Source organism: Acomys russatus, chromosome 1 (genome assembly GCF_903995435.1).
Source record: "Acomys russatus chromosome 1, mAcoRus1.1, whole genome shotgun sequence".
Classification (NCBI taxonomy): domain Eukaryota; kingdom Metazoa; phylum Chordata; class Mammalia; order Rodentia; family Muridae; genus Acomys; species Acomys russatus.
The window spans coordinates 80,943,184-80,970,768 of NC_067137.1; the positions used below are offsets into that span (position 1 = coordinate 80,943,184).

The 27,585-nt window shown below is 40.7% G+C and overlaps 1 protein-coding gene across 1 annotated transcript; it reads left to right on the plus strand.

Moving 5' to 3' along the window:
* Window positions 1-517: 517 nt before the first annotated feature.
* On the plus strand, window positions 518-27,516 carry Actr10 (actin related protein 10). The gene is made up of 13 exons (XM_051147196.1): window positions 518-688; window positions 5,177-5,249; window positions 6,454-6,536; window positions 7,787-7,895; window positions 10,147-10,254; window positions 11,033-11,100; window positions 16,165-16,244; window positions 20,135-20,170; window positions 22,633-22,712; window positions 22,790-22,863; window positions 24,197-24,278; window positions 25,380-25,581; window positions 27,334-27,516. The coding sequence occupies exons 1-13, from the start codon at window positions 612-614 to the stop codon at window positions 27,513-27,515; spliced, it is 1,254 nt and encodes a 417-aa protein (XP_051003153.1). The 5' UTR covers window positions 518-611; the 3' UTR covers window position 27,516.
* The last annotated feature ends 69 nt before the right edge of the window (window positions 27,517-27,585 follow it).

The following is a 27,585-nucleotide window of genomic DNA, read 5'->3' on the forward strand; positions in this document are numbered from 1 at the left end:
AATCGTTACATTCTGTGGTTCTTGGTAGGTCCGCCATCCCACCTAGTCCAGCTAAGATCCACTATGGAACCTCTCTTCTCTGTGCCCTGTCCAACGATCTCTTTACTACTACACAAAGTTAATATAATTCTAAAGAAAGGATTTTCACAGTAAGTTGTGAAGCATGCAACTAGTCCTCTGTCAGCGAGCCAACTATATTCTATCACAAAAAAAGTTTGCATCTGCCCTCAACTTGCACAGCCCCTAAATTTTGGAGGAAAGGGGACTCTGATTCAACACTGTTTCCACTAATCCAGACAAAGCCTCCATAGATTCAGAAGTTACTTTAGCTGTGCTTTCTTTGGAATTAGATAGAATAAGAAATGTAGATTAAGTGCCAAATAAAACTACCTAGCCACGCAGGCGTCACAAGCTGCTGGGCGGGAGGACCCGGACGGCTCCGCCCTGTAAGGTGCCCTGCGCGCCTGACCGCCTCAGCCTCCGCAGCGTCAGGCTTCTCCTTGGCCAGCCCGGGTCCTCAGCCGCGCGAGAACCCCGCCCCGCCCCCGCGCCGAGGTTAGCCGTAGCCCGGCTGACCGCTTCGCTGTCTGTCCATCATCAGTCTCTGAGCGATGCCGCTGTACGAGGGTCTCGGGAGCGGCGGCGAGAAGACGGCGGTCGTGATCGACCTGGGAGAAGCCTTCACTAAGTGAGTGGCCTTGGGTCGGCTGTGGGCCCCGGGGAAGTGAGGGTGGTAGGCCCGCTGGCCACCCCAGAACCTTCCCCCAGCGATCCCGAAGATGTCCGCGTTCATTGCCTTCGAGGCTAAGCTCAGTCCTTGTCAGTGAGGAGGGTGTTGTCGAGGAGGACGCTCCTGGGTGATGCGAGCCTTAAGGATCCGTTGGGCTAAGTAGGATCTGGATTACCTGAGAGGCCCAAGAAGCTCTAGAAACAGTGGCGTCTCTCCCCACCCCCTCTCTCCCCACCCCGCCTCTCCCCCCCCCCCCCTCTCTCCCCACCCCCCCCACCCCCCGTCTCTCCCCACCCCCCCCCACTCCCCGCCTGAGGTGATCAGGGCCATCGCTGCAGGGTTTGACAGCGACGACCCAGATCTTACCTCCCTCTGCCTGGGTCAGGTAGGAAAGCAACAGTCGAATTGTAACGCCGGCTGGCTCTTTCCATCATGAAACATTTACGGAATGGAGCCCTGTTGGTTCTGGAAATAGATTGTACCCCAAGAGTGGAGGAAATCCAGCTGGGGAGACCGAGACCGGACACACGAAGACGAGAAACTGTATAGATAAGACTGGAAATTCTGTTGGTTACCCTAAACTCTTAGACTCACATTTTGCACCTTAAAAGAGCATTTTGTAAACACCGGAGTAGTGGTCCTCAAAGAGGCAGTCAAAGGCAGAGAGGAAAGACACAAATGCGCAAACCTTGGAACATTTGTACAGGGACTTGATGGGCACTTTTGAACTCTTTGGGCCTTCCATGTAAGAGTCTTTGGATTGGACTCGAGAGAAAACACAGAATTCCATCATATATACACATATGTATATATGGGGTTCTATATGAAGTAGAGATGTCTGAATTATTTTTTTACACATCTGTAAGCATTGCCTAACCTGCAGTAGTTAACTATTAAATAACTATTAAATTAAGTAACTATTAAATAAATGGTCACAAGAAATTGGTCCTTAGAAGCTACAAAATTGGATTAAACATAGTACTGGATTATTCTCTTGTTCTCTGCAAGGCCCTTGAGTGTTGATATTTTATTTTTTTAAAACAATATGATATATACTTAGAGATTAATCCCAGAAAATAATTATTTTGGCTATACGGTGAAAGAAAAATTAGATAGGAATATGATGGAAAACAGAGAAGGAGATATGTAGGTTTTAAAAATGGCAACAAAGAGAACTTACATTACTCCCGTACATTGTGCCTTGAGGACTTTGAGGAGCACTGGATGTAGATAACACTGAGAGGAGAGCGGAGAGAGAGATACACCCGGGCATAGGAGAACAGCATAAAAAAGTACCCAGGAGAACAAAAGGTGTGATTTAAGGGTAATTGCAGTATAATAATTTTCTCAATTTTTTTAAAAAGCAAAACTTGTTTTTCTAACACAAAAGAAATACAGCACTGACTACTAATTTTTCTTTTGTTTTTATGTGTTTGACACAGTGTCTGATGTAGCCTAGGTTAGCCCCACACTCCTGGTTCTGCTGCCTCTGCCCTCCGGAATGCTGGTATTGCAAATATGCCTTCATGCTTTCCTTAATACTAATTAGAACTTTTTTCTTATGTGTTATTGTGTTGCCTGAATGTGTGTCTGTGTGGGGGTGTTGGATTCCTCTGGAACTGGACCTCCAGACAGTTGTGAGCTATCCTGTGGTTGCCAGAAATTGAACCCAGGTACTCTGAAAGAGCAGTCAGTGCTTTTAACAACTGAGCCATCTCTCCAGGCTCTAAATGCTCATTTTAAAAAAAGATTTATTTATTTATGATGTTTACAGTGTTCTGCCTACAGGCCAGATGAGGGAACCAGATCTTATTATAGATGGCTATGAGCTACCTTGTGGTTGCTGGGAGTTGAACTCAGAACCTTTGGTTGGTTTGTTTGTTTGTTTTTTCGAGACAGGGTTTCTCTGTGTAGCCTTGGCTGTCCTGGACTCATTTTATAGACCAGGCTGGCCTTGAATTCACAGCGATCCGTCTGCCTCTGCCTCCCAAGTGCTGGGATTAAAGGCCTGCGCTACCACTGCCTGGCACAAACTCAGGACCTTGGAAGAAGAACAGCCAATGTTCTTAACCTCTGAGCCATCTTTCCAGCCCTCTAAGTGCTAATTTTTAAAAGGATGGAATATACAGTTTTAAAAAATAATGCTGGCCAGGCATGATAGTTCATACCTTTAATTAGCAGTCAGGGAGACAGAGGCGATGGATCACTGTGAGTTCAAGGCCAGCATGGTCTACAAAGCGAGTACAGGACAGCCAAGGCTACACAGAAAGAGAAAAAGAAAGAAAGAAAGGAAGGAAGGGGAAAGGGAAAAAGGGAAAGGGAACAGGAAAGAGAAGGGAAAAGAAAAGAAAAAAGAAAATAGTCTTGGGGTTAGAAAGCTGGGTCAGTGGTTAAGAGTGATTGCTACCCTTGCAGAGAACCTGGATTCAGTTCCCAGCACCCGTGTTAGGTAGCTCACAACACCTAAACTCCAGTGCCAGGGACTGGAATGGCCTCTGGTCAGCAGGCGTGCATATAGTGCACATTCATACATGCAGGCAGAACACTCATACACATAGAAAAATATTTTTAAAAGAATAGTCTTGAGAAGTAACATGCTAGCAGCTACTTCATTAGTAATAGTACTTTATTAATATTAAAACTAATGACAAAATGAGTAATAGTGTGATCTGAATCATAGTCATGTGCCAGGTACTAAATGACATTTCAGTCAAGGCCACATATGTAAAAGGAACTTTTATTCTGCTGATTCAGTTGTTGTCTGGGAGGCTTACTGCCTCCTCTGCTAGCCTAGGCCTAGTCCTGGAAGCTTCTAACCTCTGTGCAGTTTAACCTAGGCCTAGCATGTTTTCAACCTCTCAGAAGCACTGCTTAATAGGCTCCTCCTTTCTTGTTCTTTGTCTGGGCTGGCTGGTTGGTTCACCTCAGCTGTCCTGGCTCAACTCTTCTCCCAGCTGTCTTCTCTCTCAGCCTGGAATTGCTCTGCTTGGCCTCAAACTAACTCAGCAGTTGCTCTAATCTTCTGGCTTCTCATTTTTTGGCTTGTTCCATCATCACCTGTTCTGTCTTTGCAACCCATCTCTCTATTATTGTCCTGGTAAAACTGCCTCTTAAGTAGCTTCCCTTTCCTCTCTCTTCTCCGTATCCTATTCTGTCAAATCTTCTCTGATTCGTCACCTTTTCTGCCACTCAATTAGACATCACTTTCAAACATGGGTGCTTCCGTCTACAAACTAACTTTACCTTTGTTTGGAATTAAAGGTACCACCACACCTGGGCCTAAGCTTTTCTTCACCTGCTACTTGCTCTATATCAGGTTGGCCTTGAACTCAGATGTGTTTGTCCCTGTCTCCTGGATTAAAGGTGTGATTCCAGTCAGATCACACAGACCTAATAGGTGTGTGGATGTGATCTCTTGCCAGAACAGTCATGTTCTGAATTAGCATTCCTCTACACACATACATGATGTCATGAATTTCATTATCACACATAAATTGTCATTGACCAGAGTTTCTTTATTCTGTTGCTGTTATTCCATGTTTAGATGCATTTAGATGCACAAGCCTTTTCTGGCTCTTTTTTTTTTTTTTTTTTTTTTTTTTTTCCCCTTCGAGACAGGGTTTCCTGTGTAGCACTGGCTGTTCTGGACTTGCTTGTAGACCAGGCTGGCCTTGAACTCACAGAGATCCACCTGCCTCTTCCTCCTGAGTGCTGGGATTAAAGGTGTCGTGTGCCACCACGCCCAGCCCTTTTCTGTTTTTATATATTTGGGTATATAAGCACTGTTGAGTTATAGTTGCTTGCATGCTATAATAGTATGTAATCTAACAACAATCACATAACTATATGTGCAATACACTGTACTTTTGGCTATATGTAAGTACACCCTTAGGATGTATAATTAAATCACCTAACAGTACACTTTCCATTGAGTGATGTGTGACTATTTGAAGGAAGGCACATAGTGTAGATCCAGGGTTGTAAAAATAAATGTCTTCTAAAATTCAGTTAGAATCTTAAAAGTGGAGGAAAATGAAGTCTACCTTAAAATGAGACACTCAGCCGGGCATGGTAGTGCACACCTTTAATCCCAGCACTCTAGATGCAGAGGCAGGTAGATCTCTTGTGAGTTCGAGGCCAGCCTGATCTACAAAGTGAATCCAGGAAAGCCAGGGCTCTTGTTACATAGAGAAACTCTATCTCAAAAAAACAAAATATAAATAAAATGAGATACTGGCTTATTTCAGTATTAAAATTTTGATATGCTTTGCTTCTTTAATGCATGATATAAAATTATTAATAATGTCATTATCTTTTTAGGTTTTTTTTCTTTGACCCTTTAAGTGCATCAGAGATATTTCTAGATGCTTTGTGACCACTGTTTCTCTGCCGGATATTTAGAAAGAATGTTATAAGTTGAGTGTGTAATTTTCCATTTCTTTGCAGGTGTGGATTTGCAGGAGAAACTGGTCCACGATGTATAATTCCTAGTGTGATAAAAAGAGCTGGCATGTCCAAGGTATTAAAAATATGAAAAAACTATAGACTAGGAAGACGGCTCAGTGGGTAAAGGTGCTTGTCGAACAAGCCTGGCAGTGGAGGCCATACCCAGAACCCACATAAACGTGGCGAGAACCAGTTCCACAAAGTTATCACCTGACCTCCACACAAGTGCTGTGACCTCACACTCACACATAATGCATGTACATGCACGTGCACGCACACACACACACACACACACACACTATTTTAATAAGTATAAGATGTGAAAATGAGAAAAATAAAATATAACTTCAAGAGAGTTTGACAATTTTATTGAAGTCTGATTTTGTATGGCGTGAATTTAATCATGATATGCAACAATCATATAATCCAGGGAATGAGCTAAGTCTAGAATATTTGAGGAAGCCTTTGCTGTGTTTTGTTTTTAAAGATTTTTTTTTTTTTTTGCTTTTAATATTTATTTTTGTTTTATGTGTGTGTGTGTTTTACCTGCACATACGCAAGTCCACTTCATATATGCAGTGGTCTTGGGGGCCAAAAGAGGGCGTCAGATCCCCAGGATCTGCCTTTACGGTTATGAGCTATTATGTGCAAGCTGAGAACCAAACCAAGGTCTTCTGTCGGAGCAGCCAGGGCGCTTACCTGTTCACAGCCATCGCTCTAGCCCTCTTTCACACTTCTTAAGCACGTCTCTGAGTTTTTATCATCAGTCATGCCCAAATGATAAGTCAGATGAATTAAGGAAAAATGCTTATAAACACTGTTCTGTGTACTTACTTGTAGGCATACGTGTCTACTCTTACTGTTCAAAATTGCCATTTTTTTTTTAGCCATTGCCAGTTCTTTGGAATTCCTTATTTAAGAGATTACCGTTTTGTGGGGAGTATTTTGTTTTGTTTTGGGTTTTCCTTTGTTTTGAGGTAAAGTTTTATATAACTCAGCTTGGCTCAGTGACCTTAAATCAGATCTCCCTGCCTGTTTATAGGCATGTGCCACCACATGAAATTTTATACATTTCTGCACTGTTGGACTGATACTAGGGCTTTGTATATGCTATGCGAGTCCACCAATTGAACTATAGCCTTAGCCCAAGGTTAATTGACCTCTAATTTTTAATATCCTTAACATAAATTCCATTTATTATGAGGAAATACATTACTAAATTTAAAAGCACAAAAGATTGTTTTGTTAATATAAGAAAACATTTTAATTTTTTACAGCCAATTAAAGTTGTTCAATATAATATCAATACAGAAGAATTATATTCCTACCTAAAGGAATTCATCCACATACTATATTTCAGGTAAGACGCAACTTTATTTCAGGCTTGTTTTTTTTTCCCTAACTTCAGCAGTTAGATTGTTTTTTTTCTTCCTAATGCCAGTTGTAGGAATGTTTGGCTATATTGCATTTGATGCAAAAAACAAAATTTTATTTCATTGCCAGTTTTATCTTCAACCTTTAAAAATTTTTGAAACTTTTATAAAATATGTGGGTGCATATGGATGTCTCTGGGCACTTGAGTGCCAAGGTGTGTGTATGGAGTCAGAGGACAAATTGTGGGCGTCAGTTCTCTCCTTCTTCCATGTGGTCCCATCAGTCTAACTCAGGCTTGTCAACAGGCGCCTTCACCCCCGAGGCATCTTGTCAGCCCCGTCTTCAACCTTTGGAAAAACACACTTGAAGATTAGAAAATTGAAAACCGTAAGAAAACATTAAAAGGAATTGACAGTATGCAAATAAAATCTCAGTCAAGTTCAAGTAAATAAGAGAGATTGATAAGTAAATTACTGGCTATCCCTAAGGTGAAACAGTGTGTAGTCATTATTGGGGCTGAGGCCTTTTGCTCAGCGCTAGATACTTGCTTGTCGGCTCTAAGTTCTCTGCTAAGCAGCAAAGAGCGGCAGGAAACTGTTCTGTATCTACATGCAGTGAATCAGAAAATTGAGATGTATTGAAAAGTGAAAAAAGCACTTTAAAGAACAACTATGGATGGCCAGGCATGGTAAGGACACCTTTAGTCCCAGCACTCAGGAGACAGGGCAGAGGCAGGTGGATCTCTGTAAGTTCAAGGCCAGCCTGGTCTACAAAATGAGTCCAGGCTAGCCAGAGCTCTGTTACACAGAGAAACCCTGTTGGGATGGGAACAACCATATTTGTGCCTAAATATGTGCTTACACATTCACAAGAATATGAAAAAAATAATGCAAATCATTTCCAGTACTTCCTGGGCAATACATTTGTTAGAATCTTGTGGTTTTCAAGTTAATGCCTGTAGTGACTAGAGTTTTGTCAGCTTATACTCACCACTTTTGCACATTCACAAAAGGAACTAAGTGTAATGGCTAATGGTAATGACAGTGGCTGTTGTGCCTGCTGCAGTGCGTGGCACACTCCAAGATCTCAGAAACATTATCTTCCTGGAGTAATAAAATGGTTTATTTTTTGTTATAAAGCATGTGATAGTACAGTTTATATTTGCAAAAAAAAAAAAAAAAAAAAAAAAAAGTACAGATCTTTGCTTCCTTTTAAAAACAAAACTGTCATTCTCAGGCATCTGCTGGTGAATCCCAGAGACCGCCGGGTTGTGGTGATCGAGTCGGTCTTATGCCCTTCCCACTTCAGAGAGACACTTACCCGAGTTCTTTTCAAATACTTCGAGGTACCTATTTTTATTTTTGTGTGTATGTATGTGTACACATATATATGTGGGTATTTGTAGAGGCCAGAGGTCCAGTGTCTTCCTTAATCATTTGTCCATCTAATATTTTCTTTTTTTTTTTTGACATTCTTGAGGTCTTATGAAGCCCAAGTTAGCCTTAAGCTTGGTGTATAGATGATGCTGACCTTGAACTTCTGATCCTCCTGCCTTGACCTAGCCTCCAACGTCTGCAGTGCGTGCCTTTCCCTCTACGTGCTAGGGTTATACATGCACCTCACACCTTTCTTTAGTGCTGTGATGGAGATTAAGCCCATGGCTTCACACGTGCTGAGTAAGCAGTCCTACCAACTCAGTCGCAGCCCTAGCCTCTCCACCTTATTTTTCAGGACAGGGTCCTGTGGATTCAGTTGGCCTGGCTGGCCATGAAGTCCCTCTGACCCTCCTGTCCCTGTGTCCTCAGCGCTGCCCCAGCCTTCTTTACCTGGGCCCTGGGCTCTGACTCAAAGCTCAGGCTTGCACAACAAGCACTTTCCTGAGGAGACATCTCCTCAACCCCGTGAGATACCTACTTTCAAATGAAATTCATAAATTGTTTTTAAGTAGTAAGAAGGTAGACGGGTAGTTCAGTGGTAGGGCATTTGCCTGCCATGTACACTGTTGAGAAAATAAAAAGTCTTACATATTACATTCTAGGGAAATGCCCCACATAACATTTTTGCATAGGTACTCAAAGCTTAAACCAAGTCCATGTTATCTCTTTCTTTGTATGTAACTGTACAAATTTGAGGAATTGGCCGTTTATTTTCTTTATTTAAGTGTTTATTTCATAACATGTTAACACTTATAGTTGGGAAATGTTTTCTTTTTTTTCTTTTTTTTTCAGTCTTTCAAGACAGGGTTTCTCTTTGTAGTCCTGGCTGTCCTAGAATATGCTCTGTAGACCAGGCTGGCCTCACACTCACAGAGATCCACCTGCTCTGCCTCCTGAGTCCTGGGATCAAAGGTGTGTGCCATCCCCCCACCCCCCAGCCTGCAGTTTTGCTCTATAAGCTGCTATTTTATGATGGGATTCTGAATATCTTTAGTTTTTATATTATTGTGTATGTGCACATGGTGATGGATGGTGTGCCACAGTGTCATTGTGGAGGTCACAGAGCAGCTTTGGGGTTCTCCCTTCACGTCGGTTCCCAGGGTCACACTCAGGTCGCCAGGCTGGTGCACCAAGTGATTATACTTGCTGAGCCAAGCTGGCCTCTGGTGGTTTAAAAATATAGTTCATAGTACAACCTTTGCGTATAATGATAATTAAGAGTTTTTGCCTAGCAAGGTGGACTGGCACATTCTTATCATCTCAACGCTTGGGAGGTTAATGGAGGAGGATCAGCAGTTCAACTACATAGCAAGTTCAAGACCCTGGAAGGGCTGTTGATACAGTTCAGTGGGTAATGGTGCTTGTCATTAGGCCTGACATCCTGAGTTTATTCAGTTCCCCAGGATCCACATGGTAGAGGGAGAGAACTCCCACAAATTGTCCTCTGACTTCCACATGTGTGCTACACACACACACACACACACACACTCATTCACTCACTCACTCATGGCAGGGGTGGGATGAGAGAAGGGGGAAGGAGGAAGGGAGAGAGAAAACAAAATTTTAATGGGAAAAGAAAAGGCTGAGCTACATGAGATCTTGTCTTAAATAAATAAGTGAAAAGAATTGCTTCTTAAGGCTGGACATAAGAGAGCATGCCTGTACTCCCAGCCCTTGAGAGCCTGAGCAGGAGTATCAGTGCAGTCATGGACAGCCTGGGCTACACGGTGAGACCCTTCTCACTCTGCTCTCCCAAGTGGAAGGAAGGAAGGACAAGGAAAGAGGTGTTGGGGTTATTCTTTCCAGTATTTTCATCTGAATGGCAAAGGCATCTATTTTCTTAGTATCATCCTTTAAATTTACATTTTTGTGGGCTTCTGTCTCTTTCAAAATTCCAAGAGGTATGTTGATAAAAATCTTTTGGAATTGTCATTTAGGAATGAAACAACCTAGTTAAATTACTTCTGTTTGTTGCAGTATACTTTGATTATTGAATAAATTCATTTAAATCAGAAAGCTAGTTCTTCATTAATACCAACAATTGGTTGAACAAGCAAATCAATACAGTGTTCCTATGAATTTTTACAGTATATTTGCAAATAAATCAGATGCCTTCAGACACTGTATTCAACTCCAGTCTGCTGCTCTGTTCTTTTCCAGGTTCCATCTGTCTTACTTGCTCCAAGTCACCTGATGGCTCTCCTGACGCTCGGGATTAATTCGGCCATGGTCCTGGACTGTGGATATAGGGAAAGCCTGGTGTTACCTGTATCTTTTTTATCAAGTAGCTCTTGTTACAGATTTTTTTGTTCTGTTTTTTCTAACTCTCCCTCTATTTTTTTAACAATTTATTTATTTATTATGTGTACAGTGTTCTGCCTGGATGTGCACCTGCAGGCCAGAAAAGGGCACCAGATCTCATTATAGATAGTTGTGAGCCACCATGTAGTTGCTGGGAATTGAACTCAGGACCTTTGAAGAACAGGCGGTGCTCTTAGCCTCTGAGCCGTCTCTCCAGCCTCTAACTCATTTTTAACTAAAGTAATTGGGCTTATAAAAATGATTTTTATTATTGAAGTATTTTGGATTACTATTTACAGTACAAGTTATCATGTGGTAAAGTTAATAAGATTCTGTAGAAATTACCATTATGATTCAGTCCTAGTTTTTTCTCTAGGAGCAGATTTGGTTCCATTTTCAAAACGCATTATCAGTTAATGAGAATAGTTAACTTCTAAGAAAAGAACTTGGCCTTGACTATAGAAACGTACGTTTCTTTTCCCTGTGTGTCGCCGGGCAGAATGGTGTGCCATTGGGTTTATTGGGTGCCTCTGCCCTAGTGGAGGAATTTGGATGTGTGCGTGCATGTGCACATTTAAGTCTGTTTTCTTTGGTGAACACCATTAAAAGACTTGCTCTTGTCTTTTCTGTAACTTCTAAAACAAGTAAAAATTTGTCACCACAGTTGATTAGAACAGGAGAGGGTTATGTAAGTATCAAGAAGCACATATATCCTAAGATGATAATGTCCTTGACTACACTGTAGATATATGAAGGCATCCCAGTACTGAATTGCTGGGGAGCACTGCCCTTAGGAGGAAAAGCTCTTCACAAGTAAGTTTGATGTTTTATCACCAGTGCCACAAAAGCCAATGCTTGTAATCTGATTTTCAGTTTATTCCATTCTCTTGTAGATTTGAATGCATTCATCAATTTTTAAAAAATGATAATATAAATACATTTCACCCTTCCCTTTCCTCTGTCTAAGCCCTCCCATCTAATCTCTTCTTCAAGTCCACGGCCTCTTTTTTTTTACTAGTTGTGTGTATGTCTCTGTGTATGTATACATATATATTCCTAAATATAGCCCATTGCATCCCTATAACGTTACTTGTATGCATGTTTTCACGGCCCACCATTTGGCGTTAGACAACCAGCTAGTGTGCTCTTCCCTAGGGAGGACCGCTCCTCCCACTCCTAGCTTTCCTTAGTTGCCTGTAGTTCTTCGTGTAGGCTTGGGACCATGTGGCTATTCCCTGTCCACTTTGGCACGTCCGTCAATACTATCTTTATTCGGCTCACATTTGGACTGTCATTTTGGTCAGACTTTATGGGTGTAGCTTTTGATATTCCTAGGAGACAACCCTTACAGCAAACCCCCTGATGCTCTTGATCTTTGCAGTCTTTCTACTCCCTCTTCCACAGGTTCCCTAAGCCTTAAGTGCTCAGGGAATGAAGGGGTAAAGATTACAACTTTATCTCAAGATTTGGTGTCAGGAGCCTCCTCTCAGAACATGCAATATCGTTTTTTACTGTTTTGGGTTACCTTAGTCAATATGATCTTTTTTAGTTCTATCAAGTTACCTGTAAAGTTCATGATTTTTTTTTAAACTGAATAGTATTCCATAGTGTATATGCACCACATTTTCATTATCCATTTGTTGATTAATTGTACATTTCAGGAGCTGGAGAGATGGCTCAGAGGTTAAGAGCACTGCCTGCTCTTTGAAGGGTCCTGAGTTCAATTCCTACCAACCACATGGTGGCTTTACAACTATTTATAGTGAGGTCTGGTGCCCTCTTCTAGCATGCAGGCAAAACACTGTATACTTAATAAATAAATAAATCTTTGTTTTTAAGTACATTTCAGTTGTTTCCATTTCTGAGCTATTGTGAATAGAACAGCCAGAAACATGGCTGAACAAATATCTGTGGAGTAGGATGTCCAGTGTATGTTTTTAGCATCTTGGTTAAATATTAAGGGGCTGAAGTTATGTGTGCTCTTGTTCGGGCCTTTGATTTTGTTCCTTTGGTCTAGATGTCTGTTTTTGTGCCAATACCATATTGTTTTTATTACTATGGCTCTGTAATATATCGTAAGATCTTGAATTACAGCCTGGTACAGACCTTTAATCCCAGCACTTGGGAGGCAGGGGCAGGCAGCTCTCTGTGAGTTCAAGGCCAGCCTGGTCCAAAAAGAGAGTTCCACATAAAAACCCTATCTCGAAAAAAACAAAACAAATTTTTGTATGTTGAACCATTCCTGCATTTCAGGGATATAAAGCCAACTTGGTCATGGTATATAATCTTTTGACATGTGTCGATACTCTGTTTGCAAGTATTTTATTGAGTATTTGGAGTATGTTCATTAGGAATATTGGCCTCTAGTTCTTTTTTGGTGGTTGTGTCTTTACCTGGTTTGAGTCCTAGAGTGACACTGACTTCATATGGAGGAGTTGGGAGTGCTCCTTCTCCCCTTTCTCCTCACCTCCCTCTCCCCCTTTCCTTTAGTGTTAAGAAGGACTGGCTATTAGAGATAGATTTTTGGCTGTCTGGTAGAATTCTGCTATGAATCCGTTTGGTCCTGGACTTTTTTAGCTTGAAGACTTTATATTACTACTTCAATTTCTTCATTTGTTATGGGATTATTTATGTTGCTGACTTCTTGTTTTAATTTTTGTGATTTGGCTGAATCTAGGAATTCATCCATTTCTTTTAATTTTCTCTAGCTTAATGGGAGTATAGGCTTTAAAAATATCTCCTTATACTATCTTGAATTTCTTTGGTGTCCATTATAATGTTCCCCTGTTTTATTATTATTTCTTCTTTGTCTTCATCTTTCTTCTTCCTCTTGCTCCTCCTCTTCTTTTTCCGTCTTGTTTGTTTATTTTTGTGAGGTGTTTTGAGAAGTGGGGAGAAGGTGGTTCAAGATAGGGTTTTTCTGTGCAATAGAGCCCCTGGCTGTCCTGTCCCTGTTTCTAATTCTAATCGTTTGGGTCTTTTCTTTCTTAGCTCTGAATAGTTGGGTCAGGTGTCTGTCAATTTTGTTTATCTTCTCAAAGAACCAACTCTTAGATTTGTTGATTCTTTGTTTTCTTTGGTTTCCGTTGTCTTTTATTATTTCTTGCTGTTGACTGTGTTTGGATTTTGTTTGTTTTTGTTTTTCCAATTTTGAAGTTGCATTATTAAGTCATTTATTTGTGCTCTTTTTGATTAAAGTTGGAGATACATGGAGCTATAAATTTTCCTTGTAAGAAAATTTCAATGTCCCAGAGGTTTTGTTTGTTGTGTTTTCATTTTCCTTTAGCTTCAGGAAGTTTCTATTTCTTTCTGGATTTCTTCATTGGCCCATTCATCATGTAGCAATTAGTTGTTTAATTAGCATGAGTTTGTATATTTATTAGGAGGTTTTTTTTTTTTTTTTTGTTAATTTTAAGTTTTATTGCATTGTGGTCAGATGTGTTTCAGTCTTCTATATTTGTAAAGATTTGTTTTGTGTCTCAAGATGTGGTCTATTTTAGAAACACTTCAATGTGCTGCTAGGTAGAATGTTTATTCTTTGGTGTTTGAGTAGAATATTCTGTAGATATCTGTTGTCTATTTAATATGTGATGTCAGTAAATTCTGATGTTTCTCTGTTTATTTCCTATCCAAATGACCTGTCTATTGGAGAAAGGGGGCTAGTGAAGTCACCCGTTATTAATGGATAATGTACGTATGTTTTTTAGTTAGATTGGGCACCCCAGTGTTTGCTGCATATATGTTTCAGGATAGCAGTGTCGTCTTGGTTTGCTGTTCCCTTGGCTAGAGTAAAGGATTTATCTTTGTCTCTTCCGGTCAGTTTTAGTGTGGCGTCTAGCATATGTTAGGATATGATGCGAGCTTGCTTCCTGCATTGGCTTATGTAATTGTGTTCATTGTCTTACTCCAAAGTCATACCTCTCTTTAAAACTAAGAAGAGCTCTTGTAGGCAGCAGATAGATGGATTTTTGTTTCTTAATCTTTTATTTATTTGTTTGTTTGTTTGTTTCTTGAGACAGTGTCTCTAAGATTTATTTATTATGTAGATTGTATCTGCCTGCATGTGTGCCTGTCTGCCAGAAGAGGGCATCAGATCTCATTATAGGTGGTTGTGAGGCACTATGTGGTTACTGGGAATTGAACTTGGGACCTCTGGAAGAGCAGACAGTGCTCTTAACCACTGACCGATCTCTCCAGCCCCTGTTTCTCGATCTGTTAAGCCAGCCTGTGTCTTTTGAATTGAGCACATTGATTTTAAAGTGTGTATTAACTGTGGTCATTGTGCTGTAGATTTTTATTGTAGTCTCGGTGGTATTTTAATAAACTGTGGTTTTGTATTTCTTTCTAGTGTCTGCTCTGCTCATTCCTCTCTTCAGCCTAAATCATACTTCCTGTATTTTCTTTAGGGTTTGTTTGTTGGGTACACTTGTTTTTACACTCTTTATATCATTTCGTTTGTTAGATAAATGTTTTTTGGACCATTATATCATGGCAAGTTTTTCTTTCTCTTTCAATAGTTTATAGTTTAGCTGGGTATACTGTTCTGAGTTGGCCAGCATAGTCTTTTAGCACTTGGGATGTATTGCTCCAGGTCCTTCTGGCTTTCAAAGTTACCATTTAGAAATCAGCTGTATGGCTGGGCGGTGATGGCACACACCTTTAACCCCAGCACTCGGGAGGCAGAGGCAGGTGGATCTCTGTAAGCCTGGTCTACAAAAGGAGTCCAGATCTGGTCTATGCCCTTGACTTTGGGTATTTCTTCCTTATCTGTGCTTATAATTCTAAGGTTTAATTTTTTTCATGGTATCCCACACATTTCCTGTACTGTCTTTCGTGTGTGTGTGTGTGCGTGTGTACGCATGTGCGCTCTTTTTTTATTTTAATTATTCATGTTCCTTGATTCTTTGGTCTAGATCTATTCTGTCTTTTGCTCAATTCATTCCAATTGTAAAGCTTTCCTTTGGGTGTTTTTTGTTTTTTGTTTTTGTTTTTGTTTGTCTTGGTTTTTGGTTTTTCCAGACAGGTTTGTCTGTAGCCTTGGCTGTCCTGGACCCAATCTGTAGACCAGGCTGGCCTCAAACTCACAGAGATCTGCCTGCCTCTGCCTCCCTGAATGCTGGGATTACAGGCATGCACCTCCATGCCTGGCTTCTCTGTGATTTCTTTAAACACCTTGAATTCTTTGATGAAGTTTATTATTGTTTTTTAAATTCTATGTCCTCGAGTTCATCTAGGTAATTGCCATTGGCAAGCCTTTCTACAAGATTGGTAGGTTTAGGAGAGAAGATACTGGCTTGATTTTTTTCATAATGTTGGTAGTCTTTCCGTGAAATCAGAGAATGTGAGCCTCCTTTGTTAGTTCAGGCTAGGCTCTCGAGGAAGACGTGGGAAATCTGGTTGTAGAGTTGGGTGGTGGAGGCAGCACAGAAAAGGCTAGAACTTGATGGGAAGTCTGGGTATAGAATGGAGTGGTTGGATGTATTTCTATTTTTAAAATAAAATCTGAAGATTTATCTTCTTTGGTAGAGTACTTACCAGCATGCACAAAGCCTGTTACATTAAATAAGTATCAGTTCAGCCTAAAATTGCTAAATAAAGACTCAGAATTCAAAGCATACCACATAATACCAGGTACAGTGATGTACAACTGTAATCCCAACATCAGCACCTCGGAGGTAGAGGCAAGAAAATCAGAAGTTCAAGGTCTCTCTCAACTACATAGGAAGTTCAAAACCAGCCTAGCCTACAAGAGACCTAGCCTCAAAACAAACATTTTTATATGAGACATCATAATTTCTTACTTTGCAGTGAAGCTATTAAATAAGAAAAGATTATCATTTGCAATATGTTAATTTCAATAACTTTTTCAAATTTCAGGGAATTGGAAACTCAATTGTTGGAACAATGTACTGTTGACACCGGTGCTGCCAAAGGACAGAGCCTTCCCTCAGTGATGGGTAATAAGCTGTTTAAGAGTGGAGTATGCGGGGCTGGAGAGATGGCTCAGAGGTTAAGGGCGCCACCTCCTCTTCCCAAGGTCCTGAGTTCAATTCCCAGCAACCACATGGTGGCTCACAACCATCTATAATGAGATCTGGTGTCCTCTTCTGGCATGCAGGGGTATATGCAGGCAAAACAATGTATACATAATAAATATTTAGTGGAGTATGCTTCTCAAACTTTTAACTTATATTTTACTCTGCCCATTGCTAATTATCATTTCTCTACACTGTGCTTGACCTTGCTCCAGTTATGTATTGTTGCTCCTAGTAAGTGCAGCTGTGTGTTAACCATCTTTTCTAGAAATCTTGGTGTTTTGAATCATCTTGTCCTCCTATGCTGTCCTCCCTTTGCCTTCAGGAGTCATTCTTCTGTGGACTCTGTTATTTCTGAGTATTCTTCCTTGGCTTCTTCTGCTTTTACTTTCTCTACTAGTGATTCCATGGGGGACTTGTTTGTTTTTCTTCTTTCTTCCTATGGCTTTTAAGCAGGTGTCATCAATTCCTCTGAGTCACATCTGTCTGCATGCTGTTGATTCTCAGATGAGGCCTGATCTTTCTGAACTTGACACTATTATTTCCAACAGATTGTTAGATACAAACTGCACATGTCACTTAAGGCCTCAAAATCAACACTCCTAGAAGTGATCACAGTATCTTTTCTTTTGTCACTTTTCTTTTCTTTCTTTTTGTTTTGTTTGTTTCTCTGTGTAGCCTTGGCTTTCCTGGAACTCACTCTGTAGACTAGGCTTGTTTGACTCAGGTCTGCTGCCGCTGCCTCTGCCTCTGGGGCGCTCAGCTTCTCTTATAATTTTTTAATTAATTGTTATTAGATAAAGGTAATAACATCTTAGGGAAGAGATAAAGTGATGTATTTTAATTTTTTTATGTAATAGCATCATCTCTGATTCTCCCTTCAGAAGACAGGGAGTTAGCAAAGCTTTCCAGTTCTTCCTCAGAAAAGTCTTTCAAATTTCACCTGTTTGTACCTTTCCCACCGCTGCACCTGTGAAAGCAGAGCCCTGTAGACTTGCCCTTGTCATCTCTTCTTGTCTTCCTGTGGGCCTGGCCTTTGCTGATTTTGTTTATTTCATACTGTTGTCAGTGCTAGCTTGTCCCTAAGTTGGTAAGAAGTTTTTTAGCTCCTACAAATTAACCCACATTTCATGTCTGCTACATGGTTTTCCACGGCCTCGTTCTGTTCTCCCCCTTAGCCATAACGCTCCCCTTTCACTCCTCATTTCAGCTAGGGATTTAGTTTTCCCATCACTAAGAACATTTATTTGCACGGCCTCTCTCTTCGTCTCAGTTTTTACCTGAGGACTGCCTCCCACCACACACACTCTACTTAGGATTTTGTCCCTGCACATTACCCAGCTGCAAAGTCAACTTTTGTAAAGTTTCCTTGTCTTTTGTAAGCAGAGAAGGTCGTCCCTCTAGTAAACTTGCACGTGACTCATTCCCGTTTGCTTAACTGAAGTGCCTTTGTACTGAAAATTAATGTTGGAAAGGGGAAAATACAGTTTTAGGGGGCTGGGTATGCTGGCGCACACCTTTAATCCCCGCACTCGGGAGGCAGAGGTAGGCGGATCTCTGAGTTCAAGGCTAGCCTGGTCTACAAAGTGAGTCCAAGGACGGCCAGGGATGTTACACAGAGAAACCCTCTCTCAAAAAACAAACAAACAAAAAATGCAGTTTTAGGGGCAGTTAGCCTTGCTTTTCATGTCTCCAGAGTGAGTTCCAGGGTAGCCAGGGCTGTTGGAGAAACCCTATCTCTAAAAGAAAAAGAAAAAAAGAGAAAAAATGACCATAAGCCATACATATTAGCATGTACTTGTAATCTCAGCTACTCAAGATACTGAGGCAGGAACACTGCATTTGTACTGGCCCAAGCAACATATAGAGGACCCAGCTGGGGATGTGGGGTGGTGGGGAGATGGGCTTTAACTGTAATATTAGGAACTTCTACACTCTTGGGATTGTGAACCCAAGTTATGAACCTTCTTTGACTTACTCTGATCTTTCCTGCCCATACACTGAGAATCCTAATCTGTGTTACATTTCTGACATTGAAAAGTCAGAATTGGCATAGTTTGCTTGTGATCCCAGCATTCGTAGAGGTAGCGGCAGGCAGATCTCTGAGTTCAATGCCAGCCTGGTCTACAGATGGAGGACAGCCAGAGTGTAGACAAATTTAAAGTGTTCTCTCTGAAGTCCTTAGCAAATATAGATGAAAATCTCAGGCAAAATTTCAATTAGCCTCTTTCACTTAGTACTTAGAACCTTTTTTTTTTTTTTTTTAAAGAATAATTTCCACACTGTGGAAACCTAGGTAGATTTAGGGCTAACCTGGATCACATAGCAAGACCCTGTCTCCAGAAAAGAGACTCTTAAGTACCCTGATTTGCAAAGTGTATGATGTAAATTCTATGCCAAACATTATGACTGAAGTTAAGTAGAATTTTACAAGCAGTTGTGATTATTTGCCAAGATTGTCTCTTTTTAAAGTAGCATGCAATCCTAACTGAACTAAACCATTTACCTGCAGAAAATGGCTCCTTACCAGCCTTTAAAAAAAAAAAAAAAAAAAAAGCTGCGTGAATAGTCCTAGAAAGAGGATAGCAGCTGTACAAGAAACATGTTTTACTCTTTTTCAAGCACAGTGTGATTAAAGATGCCACTTTTCAAACTACGGCTTAATACTTTGAGGTTGTGGTTTTACACCAAGCTTATTATAAATAGTTTACTTTAAGACAAAATGTACAGACCTGGGTGGGAATTACAAAGTTATGCTTACCCATTTGCCATGATCCATTTTCTTCAAAAAGCATCTCTGTTTTTATATGCCAATAAAAATAGTTTCTAAGACTTGGCTTAGAAGATGTTATTTTATTATATATTGTTTTGAGATAGGGTCTTACTATGTATACTTGACTGCACTGGAATTCAATACATAGGCCAGATTGCCCTCTAACTTAAAGAGACCCTACTGCCCATGCCTCCTAAGTTCTAGAATTAAAGGGGTGAGGCACCACATCTGGCTGGTTTAGAAGACTTTAAATTTAGGTTAGAAAATTGTGTTTCTGTATCTACCTCTGAAAATGAGTATGCTGACAAATAATCCTATCATGTCAGTAGCATATCTAAAAGGTTACTTTTTACTCCTGTGTGTGTGTGTGTGTGTGTGTGTGTGTGTGTGTGTGTGTGTGTGTGTGTTTGCTTGTCTTTGAAACAAAGTCTTGTTATATAGTCTTAGTATACAGCCCAGGCTGGTCCTGAACTTGGAGCAGTCCTCCTGCCTCAGCTTCCTAAGCCACTGTGCCAAGCCTTTTACTATTCTTTTTAAGTGTCATCTTAAGAGGTGACTGGAGAGATTGCTCAGAGGTTAAGAACACTGGCTGATCTTTCAAACATCCTGAGTTCAATTCCCAGCAGCCTCATGGTGGCTCACAGCCATCTGTAATGAGATCTGGTGCCCTCTTCTGGTGTGCAGGTTCACATGCAGGCAGAGCACCCTATATATAATAAGTAAATCTTTTTTTAAAATGTCATCTCCAGAAAGGATTGGGAAAGAACAAAGGGGTACAGCAGAGGATGGGGGAGTACTATGATTAAACTATTACATACATGTGTGGAGATGTAGTTTATTATAAAATCCCATTTTTTTTTTATTTTTTCCGAGACAAGATTTCTCTGTGTAGCTTTGACTGTCCTTGACTCTTCTTTGTAGGCAAGGCTGACCATGAACTCACAGAGATCCTCCTGCCTCTGCCTCCCGAGTGCTGGAATTAAAGCATGCGCCATCACACCCAGCTAGTTCTTTAATTCTTAATAAAATTCTTTTTCAGGTTCGGTTCCAGAAAGTGTCCTAGAAGATATTAAAGGTAAGCAGAGTTTTCTCTGTCAACATGTGGGTCTTTGGTATAACTTGGGTCATCAGGCTTGACAGGAAGTACACCATCCATCACCCTGGCCCTGAAGTTCTCATTTTTTGTCTCTTTCATTCTTCACCCCCACCCACCCCATTTGGTTTTTTGAGACAGGGTCTTTCTGTGTAGCCTTGGCTATCGTGGACTCGCTTTGTAGACCAGGCTGGCCTCGAACTCATAGCAGTCTGCCTATCTCTGCCTCCTGAGTGCTGGGATCATAGGTGTGCTCCACCACGCCCAGCAGCTTCTTTCATTCTTTAGTGCTAGCTAGTTCCAAGAGCACATGTTTTTAAAATTACAGATAAGAAATATGTTCAAAATGGAACCAGGTGTGGTGACATGTGCCTACAATCTCAGCGTGTAGGGCAAATACATACATACAGCAGGTTTCAGACCAGCTAGGGATGTCCAGTAAAACCCTGGGGGAAAAAGCCATGTTGCTAAATAGCATGTTGAACAATAGAAACTTACGTTTTATTTATTTATTTACTTTTTTTTTTTAAAGCTTTTCAGTTTGTATAAATGTTTTACCTGAATGTATGTATGTGCACCACATGAGCGCTTGGTGCTGTAGAGGTCAGAAGGCATTAGCTTCCCTGCAACTGGAGTTAGGTTGGAAGTGCTGGGAACCAACCCCGGTCCTCTGGAAGAACAGGTGTGGTTAACCACTGAGACATCTCCAGCCCCTAGCAGGATTTTTGTTTTGTTTTTTCTTTCTTTTCTTTTTTTTCTTTTCTTTGTTTTTTGTTTGTTTGGTTTTTTTGTGTGTTTTTGTTTGTTTGTTTGTTTGTTTTGGTTTTTTGAGACAGGGTCTCTCTGTGTTAGCCTTGGCTGCTTAGCTATCCTGGACTCGCTTTGTAGACCAGGCTGGCCTTGAACTCACAGTGATCCGCCTGCCTCTGCCTCCTGAGTGCTGGGATTAAAAACATGCGCCAGCACGCCCGGCTGTTTTGTTTTTTCTGGTTTCGTGTCTCTGCTGTCCTGGACTCTCTTGGTAGGCTAGGCTGGCCTCAAACTCAATGATCCGCCTGCCTCTGCCTCCCAAGTGATCCACCACTGCAAGAAATTTGGCCGAAGTCATTTGATTTCTTGCATTCCACCCCAGCTTTTACTCAGATTTTACATTTTTACTTATTCCTATGTCTAAAGGCCTTATTAAGGATATTTGCAGGAAAAAAAACCAGTCTTGCGTATTCAAAATGCAAATATTAAAAGAATACAGTAGCAGGCAGGGGATATTGCTAAATGGGCCATGCACCACAGAAACTGAAGCAGAGAGCCAAGGGGAGTTGTGTGTCTTCATTAAGACTTTGCTTTGGTTTGGTTTTCAGTTTTTGGGTTTTCTTTTTTTTTTTTTTTTTTTATATGAGTGCTCTATCTGCATGTACACCTGCACTCCAGAAGAGGGCATCAGATCCCATTATAGATGGTTGTGAGCCACCATGTGGTTGCCAGGAATTGAACTCAGGTCCTCTGGAAGAGCCACTAGTGCTCTTAACCACCGAGCCATCTCTCCAGCCCAGTTTTTGTTTTTGTTTTTGTTTTAAAGATTTATTTATTATGTATACAGTATGCATCAGATCTCATTATAGATGGTTGTGAGCCACCATGTGGTTGCTGGGAATTGAACTCAGGACCTCTGGAAGAGCAGTCAGTGCTCTTAACCGCTGAGCCATCTCTCCAGACCCCAGTTTTTGTTTTTTCTTTCTTTTCTTTTTTCTTTTTTTTTTATTTTTCTTTTTGTTTTGTTAGGGGGGTTTCGAGATAGGGTTTCTCTGTGTAACCTCGGCTGCCCTGGACTTGACCTTGTATTGTAGACCAGGTTGGCTTCAACTCACAGAAATCGGCTTGCCTCTGCCTCTCTGAATGCTGGGATTACAGGCATGTTCCACCACTCCCAGCTCACTAAGATCAAAAGGAGAAACAGGGAAATCGAAAACCTAAAAACACATGCTATTTAACTGGAAGAGATGTCTTTCATGGTACTGCAGCTTTTTTGTGTAGTTACATTTCTACAAAGGCTATGAAATGGCAGAATGATTCTGCAGAGTTATTTTAGGAATGTGGTTTTGTAGGCAACACTCTACAGGGAAGCCTGCACCCTTGCTCTTGAGTGTGTCTGTCTCTCTTCCTGGGCTTCTCTCTTTTCTCTCTCTGCCTCCTCCATTCTCTCTCTCATCTCTCTGGCCCCTCCTATTTTTTTTTTCTCGTAAGCTTAATGCTTAAGCCTGTATTAAAATATCTTTAATAAAACCTCATTTCTGCTTCATATAAAAGCTATAAAATAATGCATGATTTTACAGAAGATCAGTATTTAAATTGTATGTTCACTTAAATAGGATTGTTTTAGCTAAGTTGTAAGCTCACCATTCATTCAACAAGAAGCAGTAACAAAGGCTTATTTCCTCCCTTCTAAGTGCGTACGTGCTTTGTAAGTGACCTGAAGCGTGGCCTACAAATCCAAGCAGCAAAATTTAATATTGATGGGAATAATGAGGTAAGCTTACAAATTATATCTTTTGCAAAAGTTACTTACATGTTTGCTTATAATTATACCTTTTTTTAACATTTCAGCGTCCCTCTCCACCCCCAAATGTTGACTATCCATTGGATGGAGAGAAGATTTTACATATACTTGGATCAATCAGGTTAGACATTAATTTTTGTTTGGTTGGTATTTTCTCTGTCCCTCCCCCGCACCAAGATGGAGTTTCTCTGTGTAGCCGTGGCTGTCCTGGACTTGCTTTCTAGACCAGGCTGGCCTTGAACTTAACACTGATCCACCTGCCTCTGCCTTCCAAGTGTTGGGATTTGAAGGCTTGTGCCACCACCACCTGGTATATACATTAATTTTAATGAACAAAATAATGAGTTAAATTTTTGGCTCTTAAAAAATATTTGTATAAGACTTTAGGTGAGTGTTTTCTAGGTCAACAGTAAACTGTTTTTTATGATGCTTCACTTTTAGCCAGTAGTTTTATTCAACTTTTTAATGTTTTAAAAACATTATTTCCTGGCTGGGTGTGGTGGCTCATGCCTATAATCCCAGCACTTGTGAGGCAGAGGCAGGCGGATCTCCAAGTTTGAGGCCAGCCTGGTCTACAAAGAGAGTCCAGGACAGCCAGGACTCCAAGAAAAATCCTATCTCGGAAAAAAAATTTCTTTCCTGTTCATCACAATAATTCAGAATTTTTTCAGTGAAACTAACACTGTTTCAAAAAGCAACAAGAAATAGGTTTTAAGATAAAGGGTAGTAAACTCTTTAAGAACCAGATAGTAAATCCCTGCAAATTTGAGGTCTTTGCGCCCACTCAGCTCAACAACTGGAGTGCAAAATTGACTGTATAATGTACAGTATATAAGCCAGGGATTACACCTACGTTCTAATTGAGCTTCATTTGTAAAGTGGCTAGGTTTTATTAATAATCAGTCATTTGCTTGTTTGTGCTTTAAAACTTTGTTCTTGGACCCAGAGAGACGGTTCAGCAATTAACACAGAGGAGCCAGGTTCAATTCCCAGGGCCCACATGGCACCAGTAGTTTACTTATTTTTATTTTATATTTATGGTAGGTGTGGTGATGCACACCTTTAATCCTAGCACTCGGGAGGCAGAGTCAGGTGGCTATACCCAAGTTTGAGCCCAGCCTAGTCGACAAAGCGAGTCCAGGACAGCCAAGGCTACACAGAGAAACCCTGTCTTGAAAAACCATTAAGTGGCATGTTGAATCTTGTTATATAGAATTTATAGAGTATAGCTTCTTTTGGGTTGTAATGCTTGAGGAGGTGTAACGTAATCCAAAACATGTAAACTTTACTGCAGCAGTAGCTAACACCTGAGGAATGTTTTCTATGTGCCAGCTCACTGAATCCTGGAGGTAGATGCCAGTACTTCCCCATTTACAGTGGGAAAGCTTTGTATTTAGTTATGTCATACTAAATGGTGGCCTATAAAATGCTCTCTTTTCTTTTTATCTCATTAGAGATTCAGTTGTGGAAATTCTTTTTGAACAAGACAATGAGGAGAAATCAGTTGCCACTTTAATATTGGATTCCCTTTTACAGGTATTTGTAAAGTCTCTCTTTGCTGTTACAGTCCTTCAAAGAAAGTTTTAGGTGTTATCTTCTGCATTTTTCCTTGTCATATATTATTTATAAGAAAAGTAATTTTTTCGGCTATTTTTTTTCCTCTTGTCTTTTTTTTTTTTTTTTTTTTTTTTCGAGACAGGGTTTCTCTGTGTAGCCTTGATTGTCCTAAACTTGCTTTGTAGACCAGGCTGGCCTCGAACTCATAGTGATCCATCTGCCTCTGCCTTCCAAGTGCTGGGATTGAAGGCATGTGCCACCATGCCTGGCTATTTTTCAGCCATTTTTATCACTAATTTCCTATTGTAGTTTTTTACAGAATACTGTTGCTTTTTTTAAAAATTATTTTTATTTAAATAATTTATTCAGATTACATCTCAAGAATACTGTTACTTTTTAAATACCATATTATCCTTTCTTGAAAATGAATACATGCATACTATTGCCTGTGCCACTTTGAATTTACTCTGTTTTAAAGTCTATAAAATTATGGGCCAGCTAGATGACATAACAGGTAAAGGTACTTTCCAGCAAGCATGATTACCTGGCTTCAGCCCCCCGGGACCTGCATGTAGAAGAACAGCCCACTCCTGCCAGCTGCCCTCTAATCGCTGCACAAGCACTGGCACCTATATGCATACACACAAACCCACACGAACCACATACCCACACACTCAGCAGACAGACACATGATTTAGAGATTGTTGTAGAAGGTAATACAGAGACTGAGTGTGATGACACATTCCTTTAATCCCAGCAGTTGGAGGCAGAGGCAGGGGGATCTCTAACTTCAGGGCCAACCAGGCCCATATAGTGAATTTCAGGCCAGCCAGTGCTACAAAGAGACACCCTGTCTAAACCAAAATCACTAACTAACTACATCTGAAGACTACTTGTTTTCAAATGCCCACAGGTGCATGTGCATTTATTTCCATGGTGCTACACTTGTTGTATAAAGAAACATTCCAGTGCTGGACATTACAGATGCTGCTGCTGTCCACCGTGTCCATTTCTGTGTAGTAAGTCCAGCTTAACAGTATTCATCCAATCAAAATAACCTTTCTTCTTCTTCAACAACAGTGCCCAATAGACACCAGGAAGCAACTGGCAGAGAATTTGGTAGTCATAGGTGGCACATCTATGTTGCCAGGATTTCTCCACAGATTGCTTGCAGAAATACGGTATTTGGTAGAAAAACCAAAATACAAAAAGACACTTGGCACCAAGACCTTCAGAATTCATACTCCACCTGCAAAGGCTAATTGTGTGGCCTGGTTGGGAGGTAAGAACGTAGTCCTGAGTGGTATTACTAATGACTGTATCAAAGTAAAATTATCCACTGTTCAAAACTATTCACCTCATCAGTACAACTGTTAACGGGGCCACATGCCTTACAACAACCCACCTTGGAAGTGATATTTGATATTCGGGAAGCTTGGCACTTAAGATGATGAAAATAACATTTTCCACTGAGAAATAAGCCCCAAAATCTAATCATTTAGAAGGCTGAGGCAGGAGCCGGGTGTGGTGGTGCACTTCTTTAATCCCACCACAGATTTTGAGGCAAATCTGGGCTACATAATGAATACCAAGCCAGTGTAAACTACAAAGTGACACCTGCCTCAAATGAACAAATAATTTTCATTAAAGTGTGACTTTTCTCCAAATTATACAATTTTTTAGAATTGCATGCCTGTTTCAGCTGGCCTTTGCCCTGTGATTTTTTATTTTTACTTTTTAAGAAAACTCCATCCTTAGGGATGGGTTGGGTGGCACATGATTTTAACCCCAACACTTTTGTTTTTTGGGGGATTTTTTGTATATTTTATTGATTTATTCATATTACATCTCAATTGTTATCCCATCCCTCGTATCCTCCCATTCCTCCCTCCCCCCCATATTTTCCTTACTCCCCTCCCCTATGACTGTGACTGTGGGGAACCTCCTCCCCCTGTATATGCTCATAGGGTATCAAGTCTCTTCTTCGTAGCCTGCTATCCTTTCTCTGAGTGCCGCCAGGTCTCCCCATCCAGGGGACGTGTCAAATATAACCCCAACATTTTGGAAGCAGAGACAAGCAGGTCTCTTATGCACTTGAAGACAGCCTAGTGAGCTCCACCCAGCCAAGACTACACAGTAAAACCCTGTCTCAAATAATGGACTTCATTTATTTAAAGTTTTCCCTCAGAATAGTGAAAGTGATGACTTTATTCTAGCATTAGCTGCTGTTACTTAAAACATTTGTTTAATGGTGGAAATCAGCCCTTCACTTTACCCTTGCTTTGTGGTGGAGCTCGTTGAGTGCTCTGGGCATGGTATGACCCCTGGGTCAGCACACCACCTAGTTAGTAACTGCCAGAGAGAAGCAGTCACTGGTGTGTACAGTCACACATGGTGTATCTTGTGATCGAGCCAGTGGCAGGATCATGCACATAGAAAAACAAATGTTAGGAATTTTTTAAATGAAGATTGCCTTGTGTGTTTTTATTAGATTTTTCAGTATAAAAACAAATCTTAAACTTTTAAAAGGGCTGGGCGTGGTGACACACACCTTTAGTCCGAGCTCTTGGGAGGCAGAGGCAGGTGGATCTCTCTGAATTCGAGGCCAGTCTGGTCTACAAAGTGAGTCCAGGACAGCCAGCGCTATTGCACAGAGAAACCCTGTCTCAAAAAACAAACAAAACAAAAAATCCAAACTTTTAAAAGATGCCTATCAGGTTTATTTAATAACATGCAACAGAGTTATGACAAAAAACAAACAAGTCTTTAAGTTGAAAATCCTTACACCTCATCTTATTTCACTTTCTTCTAGATTTTGTAATACCATATACACTGTGACCTGAAAGGGTCACTTAGGTTACTTTCAACATGGGAGTTATGGTTGACCCTGTTATTCAGAATCTCATTGAACTGGAATTGAGAGCTTGATCGGTATTGCTGAATTTACCAGTCCCCTCTTTTCATAAAATGGATGTACATAGCTTATAATTTCCTGATGTATCACCTGAGCTATAAAACTATTCTCACTACACAGGAGCTGTTTTTGGAGCATTGCAAGATATACTTGGGAGCCGCTCTGTTTCAAAGGAATATTATAATCAGACGGGCCGCATACCTGACTGGTGTTCTCTCAACAACCCACCTTTGGAAATGATGTTTGATGTTGGAAAAACACAGCCACCACTGATGAAAAGAGCGTTTTCCACTGAGAAATAAATGTTTGAATAAATTCAGCCTCGCTTTATTTCAAATTATCAGCTAGAAGTCAATTGTACAAAGTATGTAG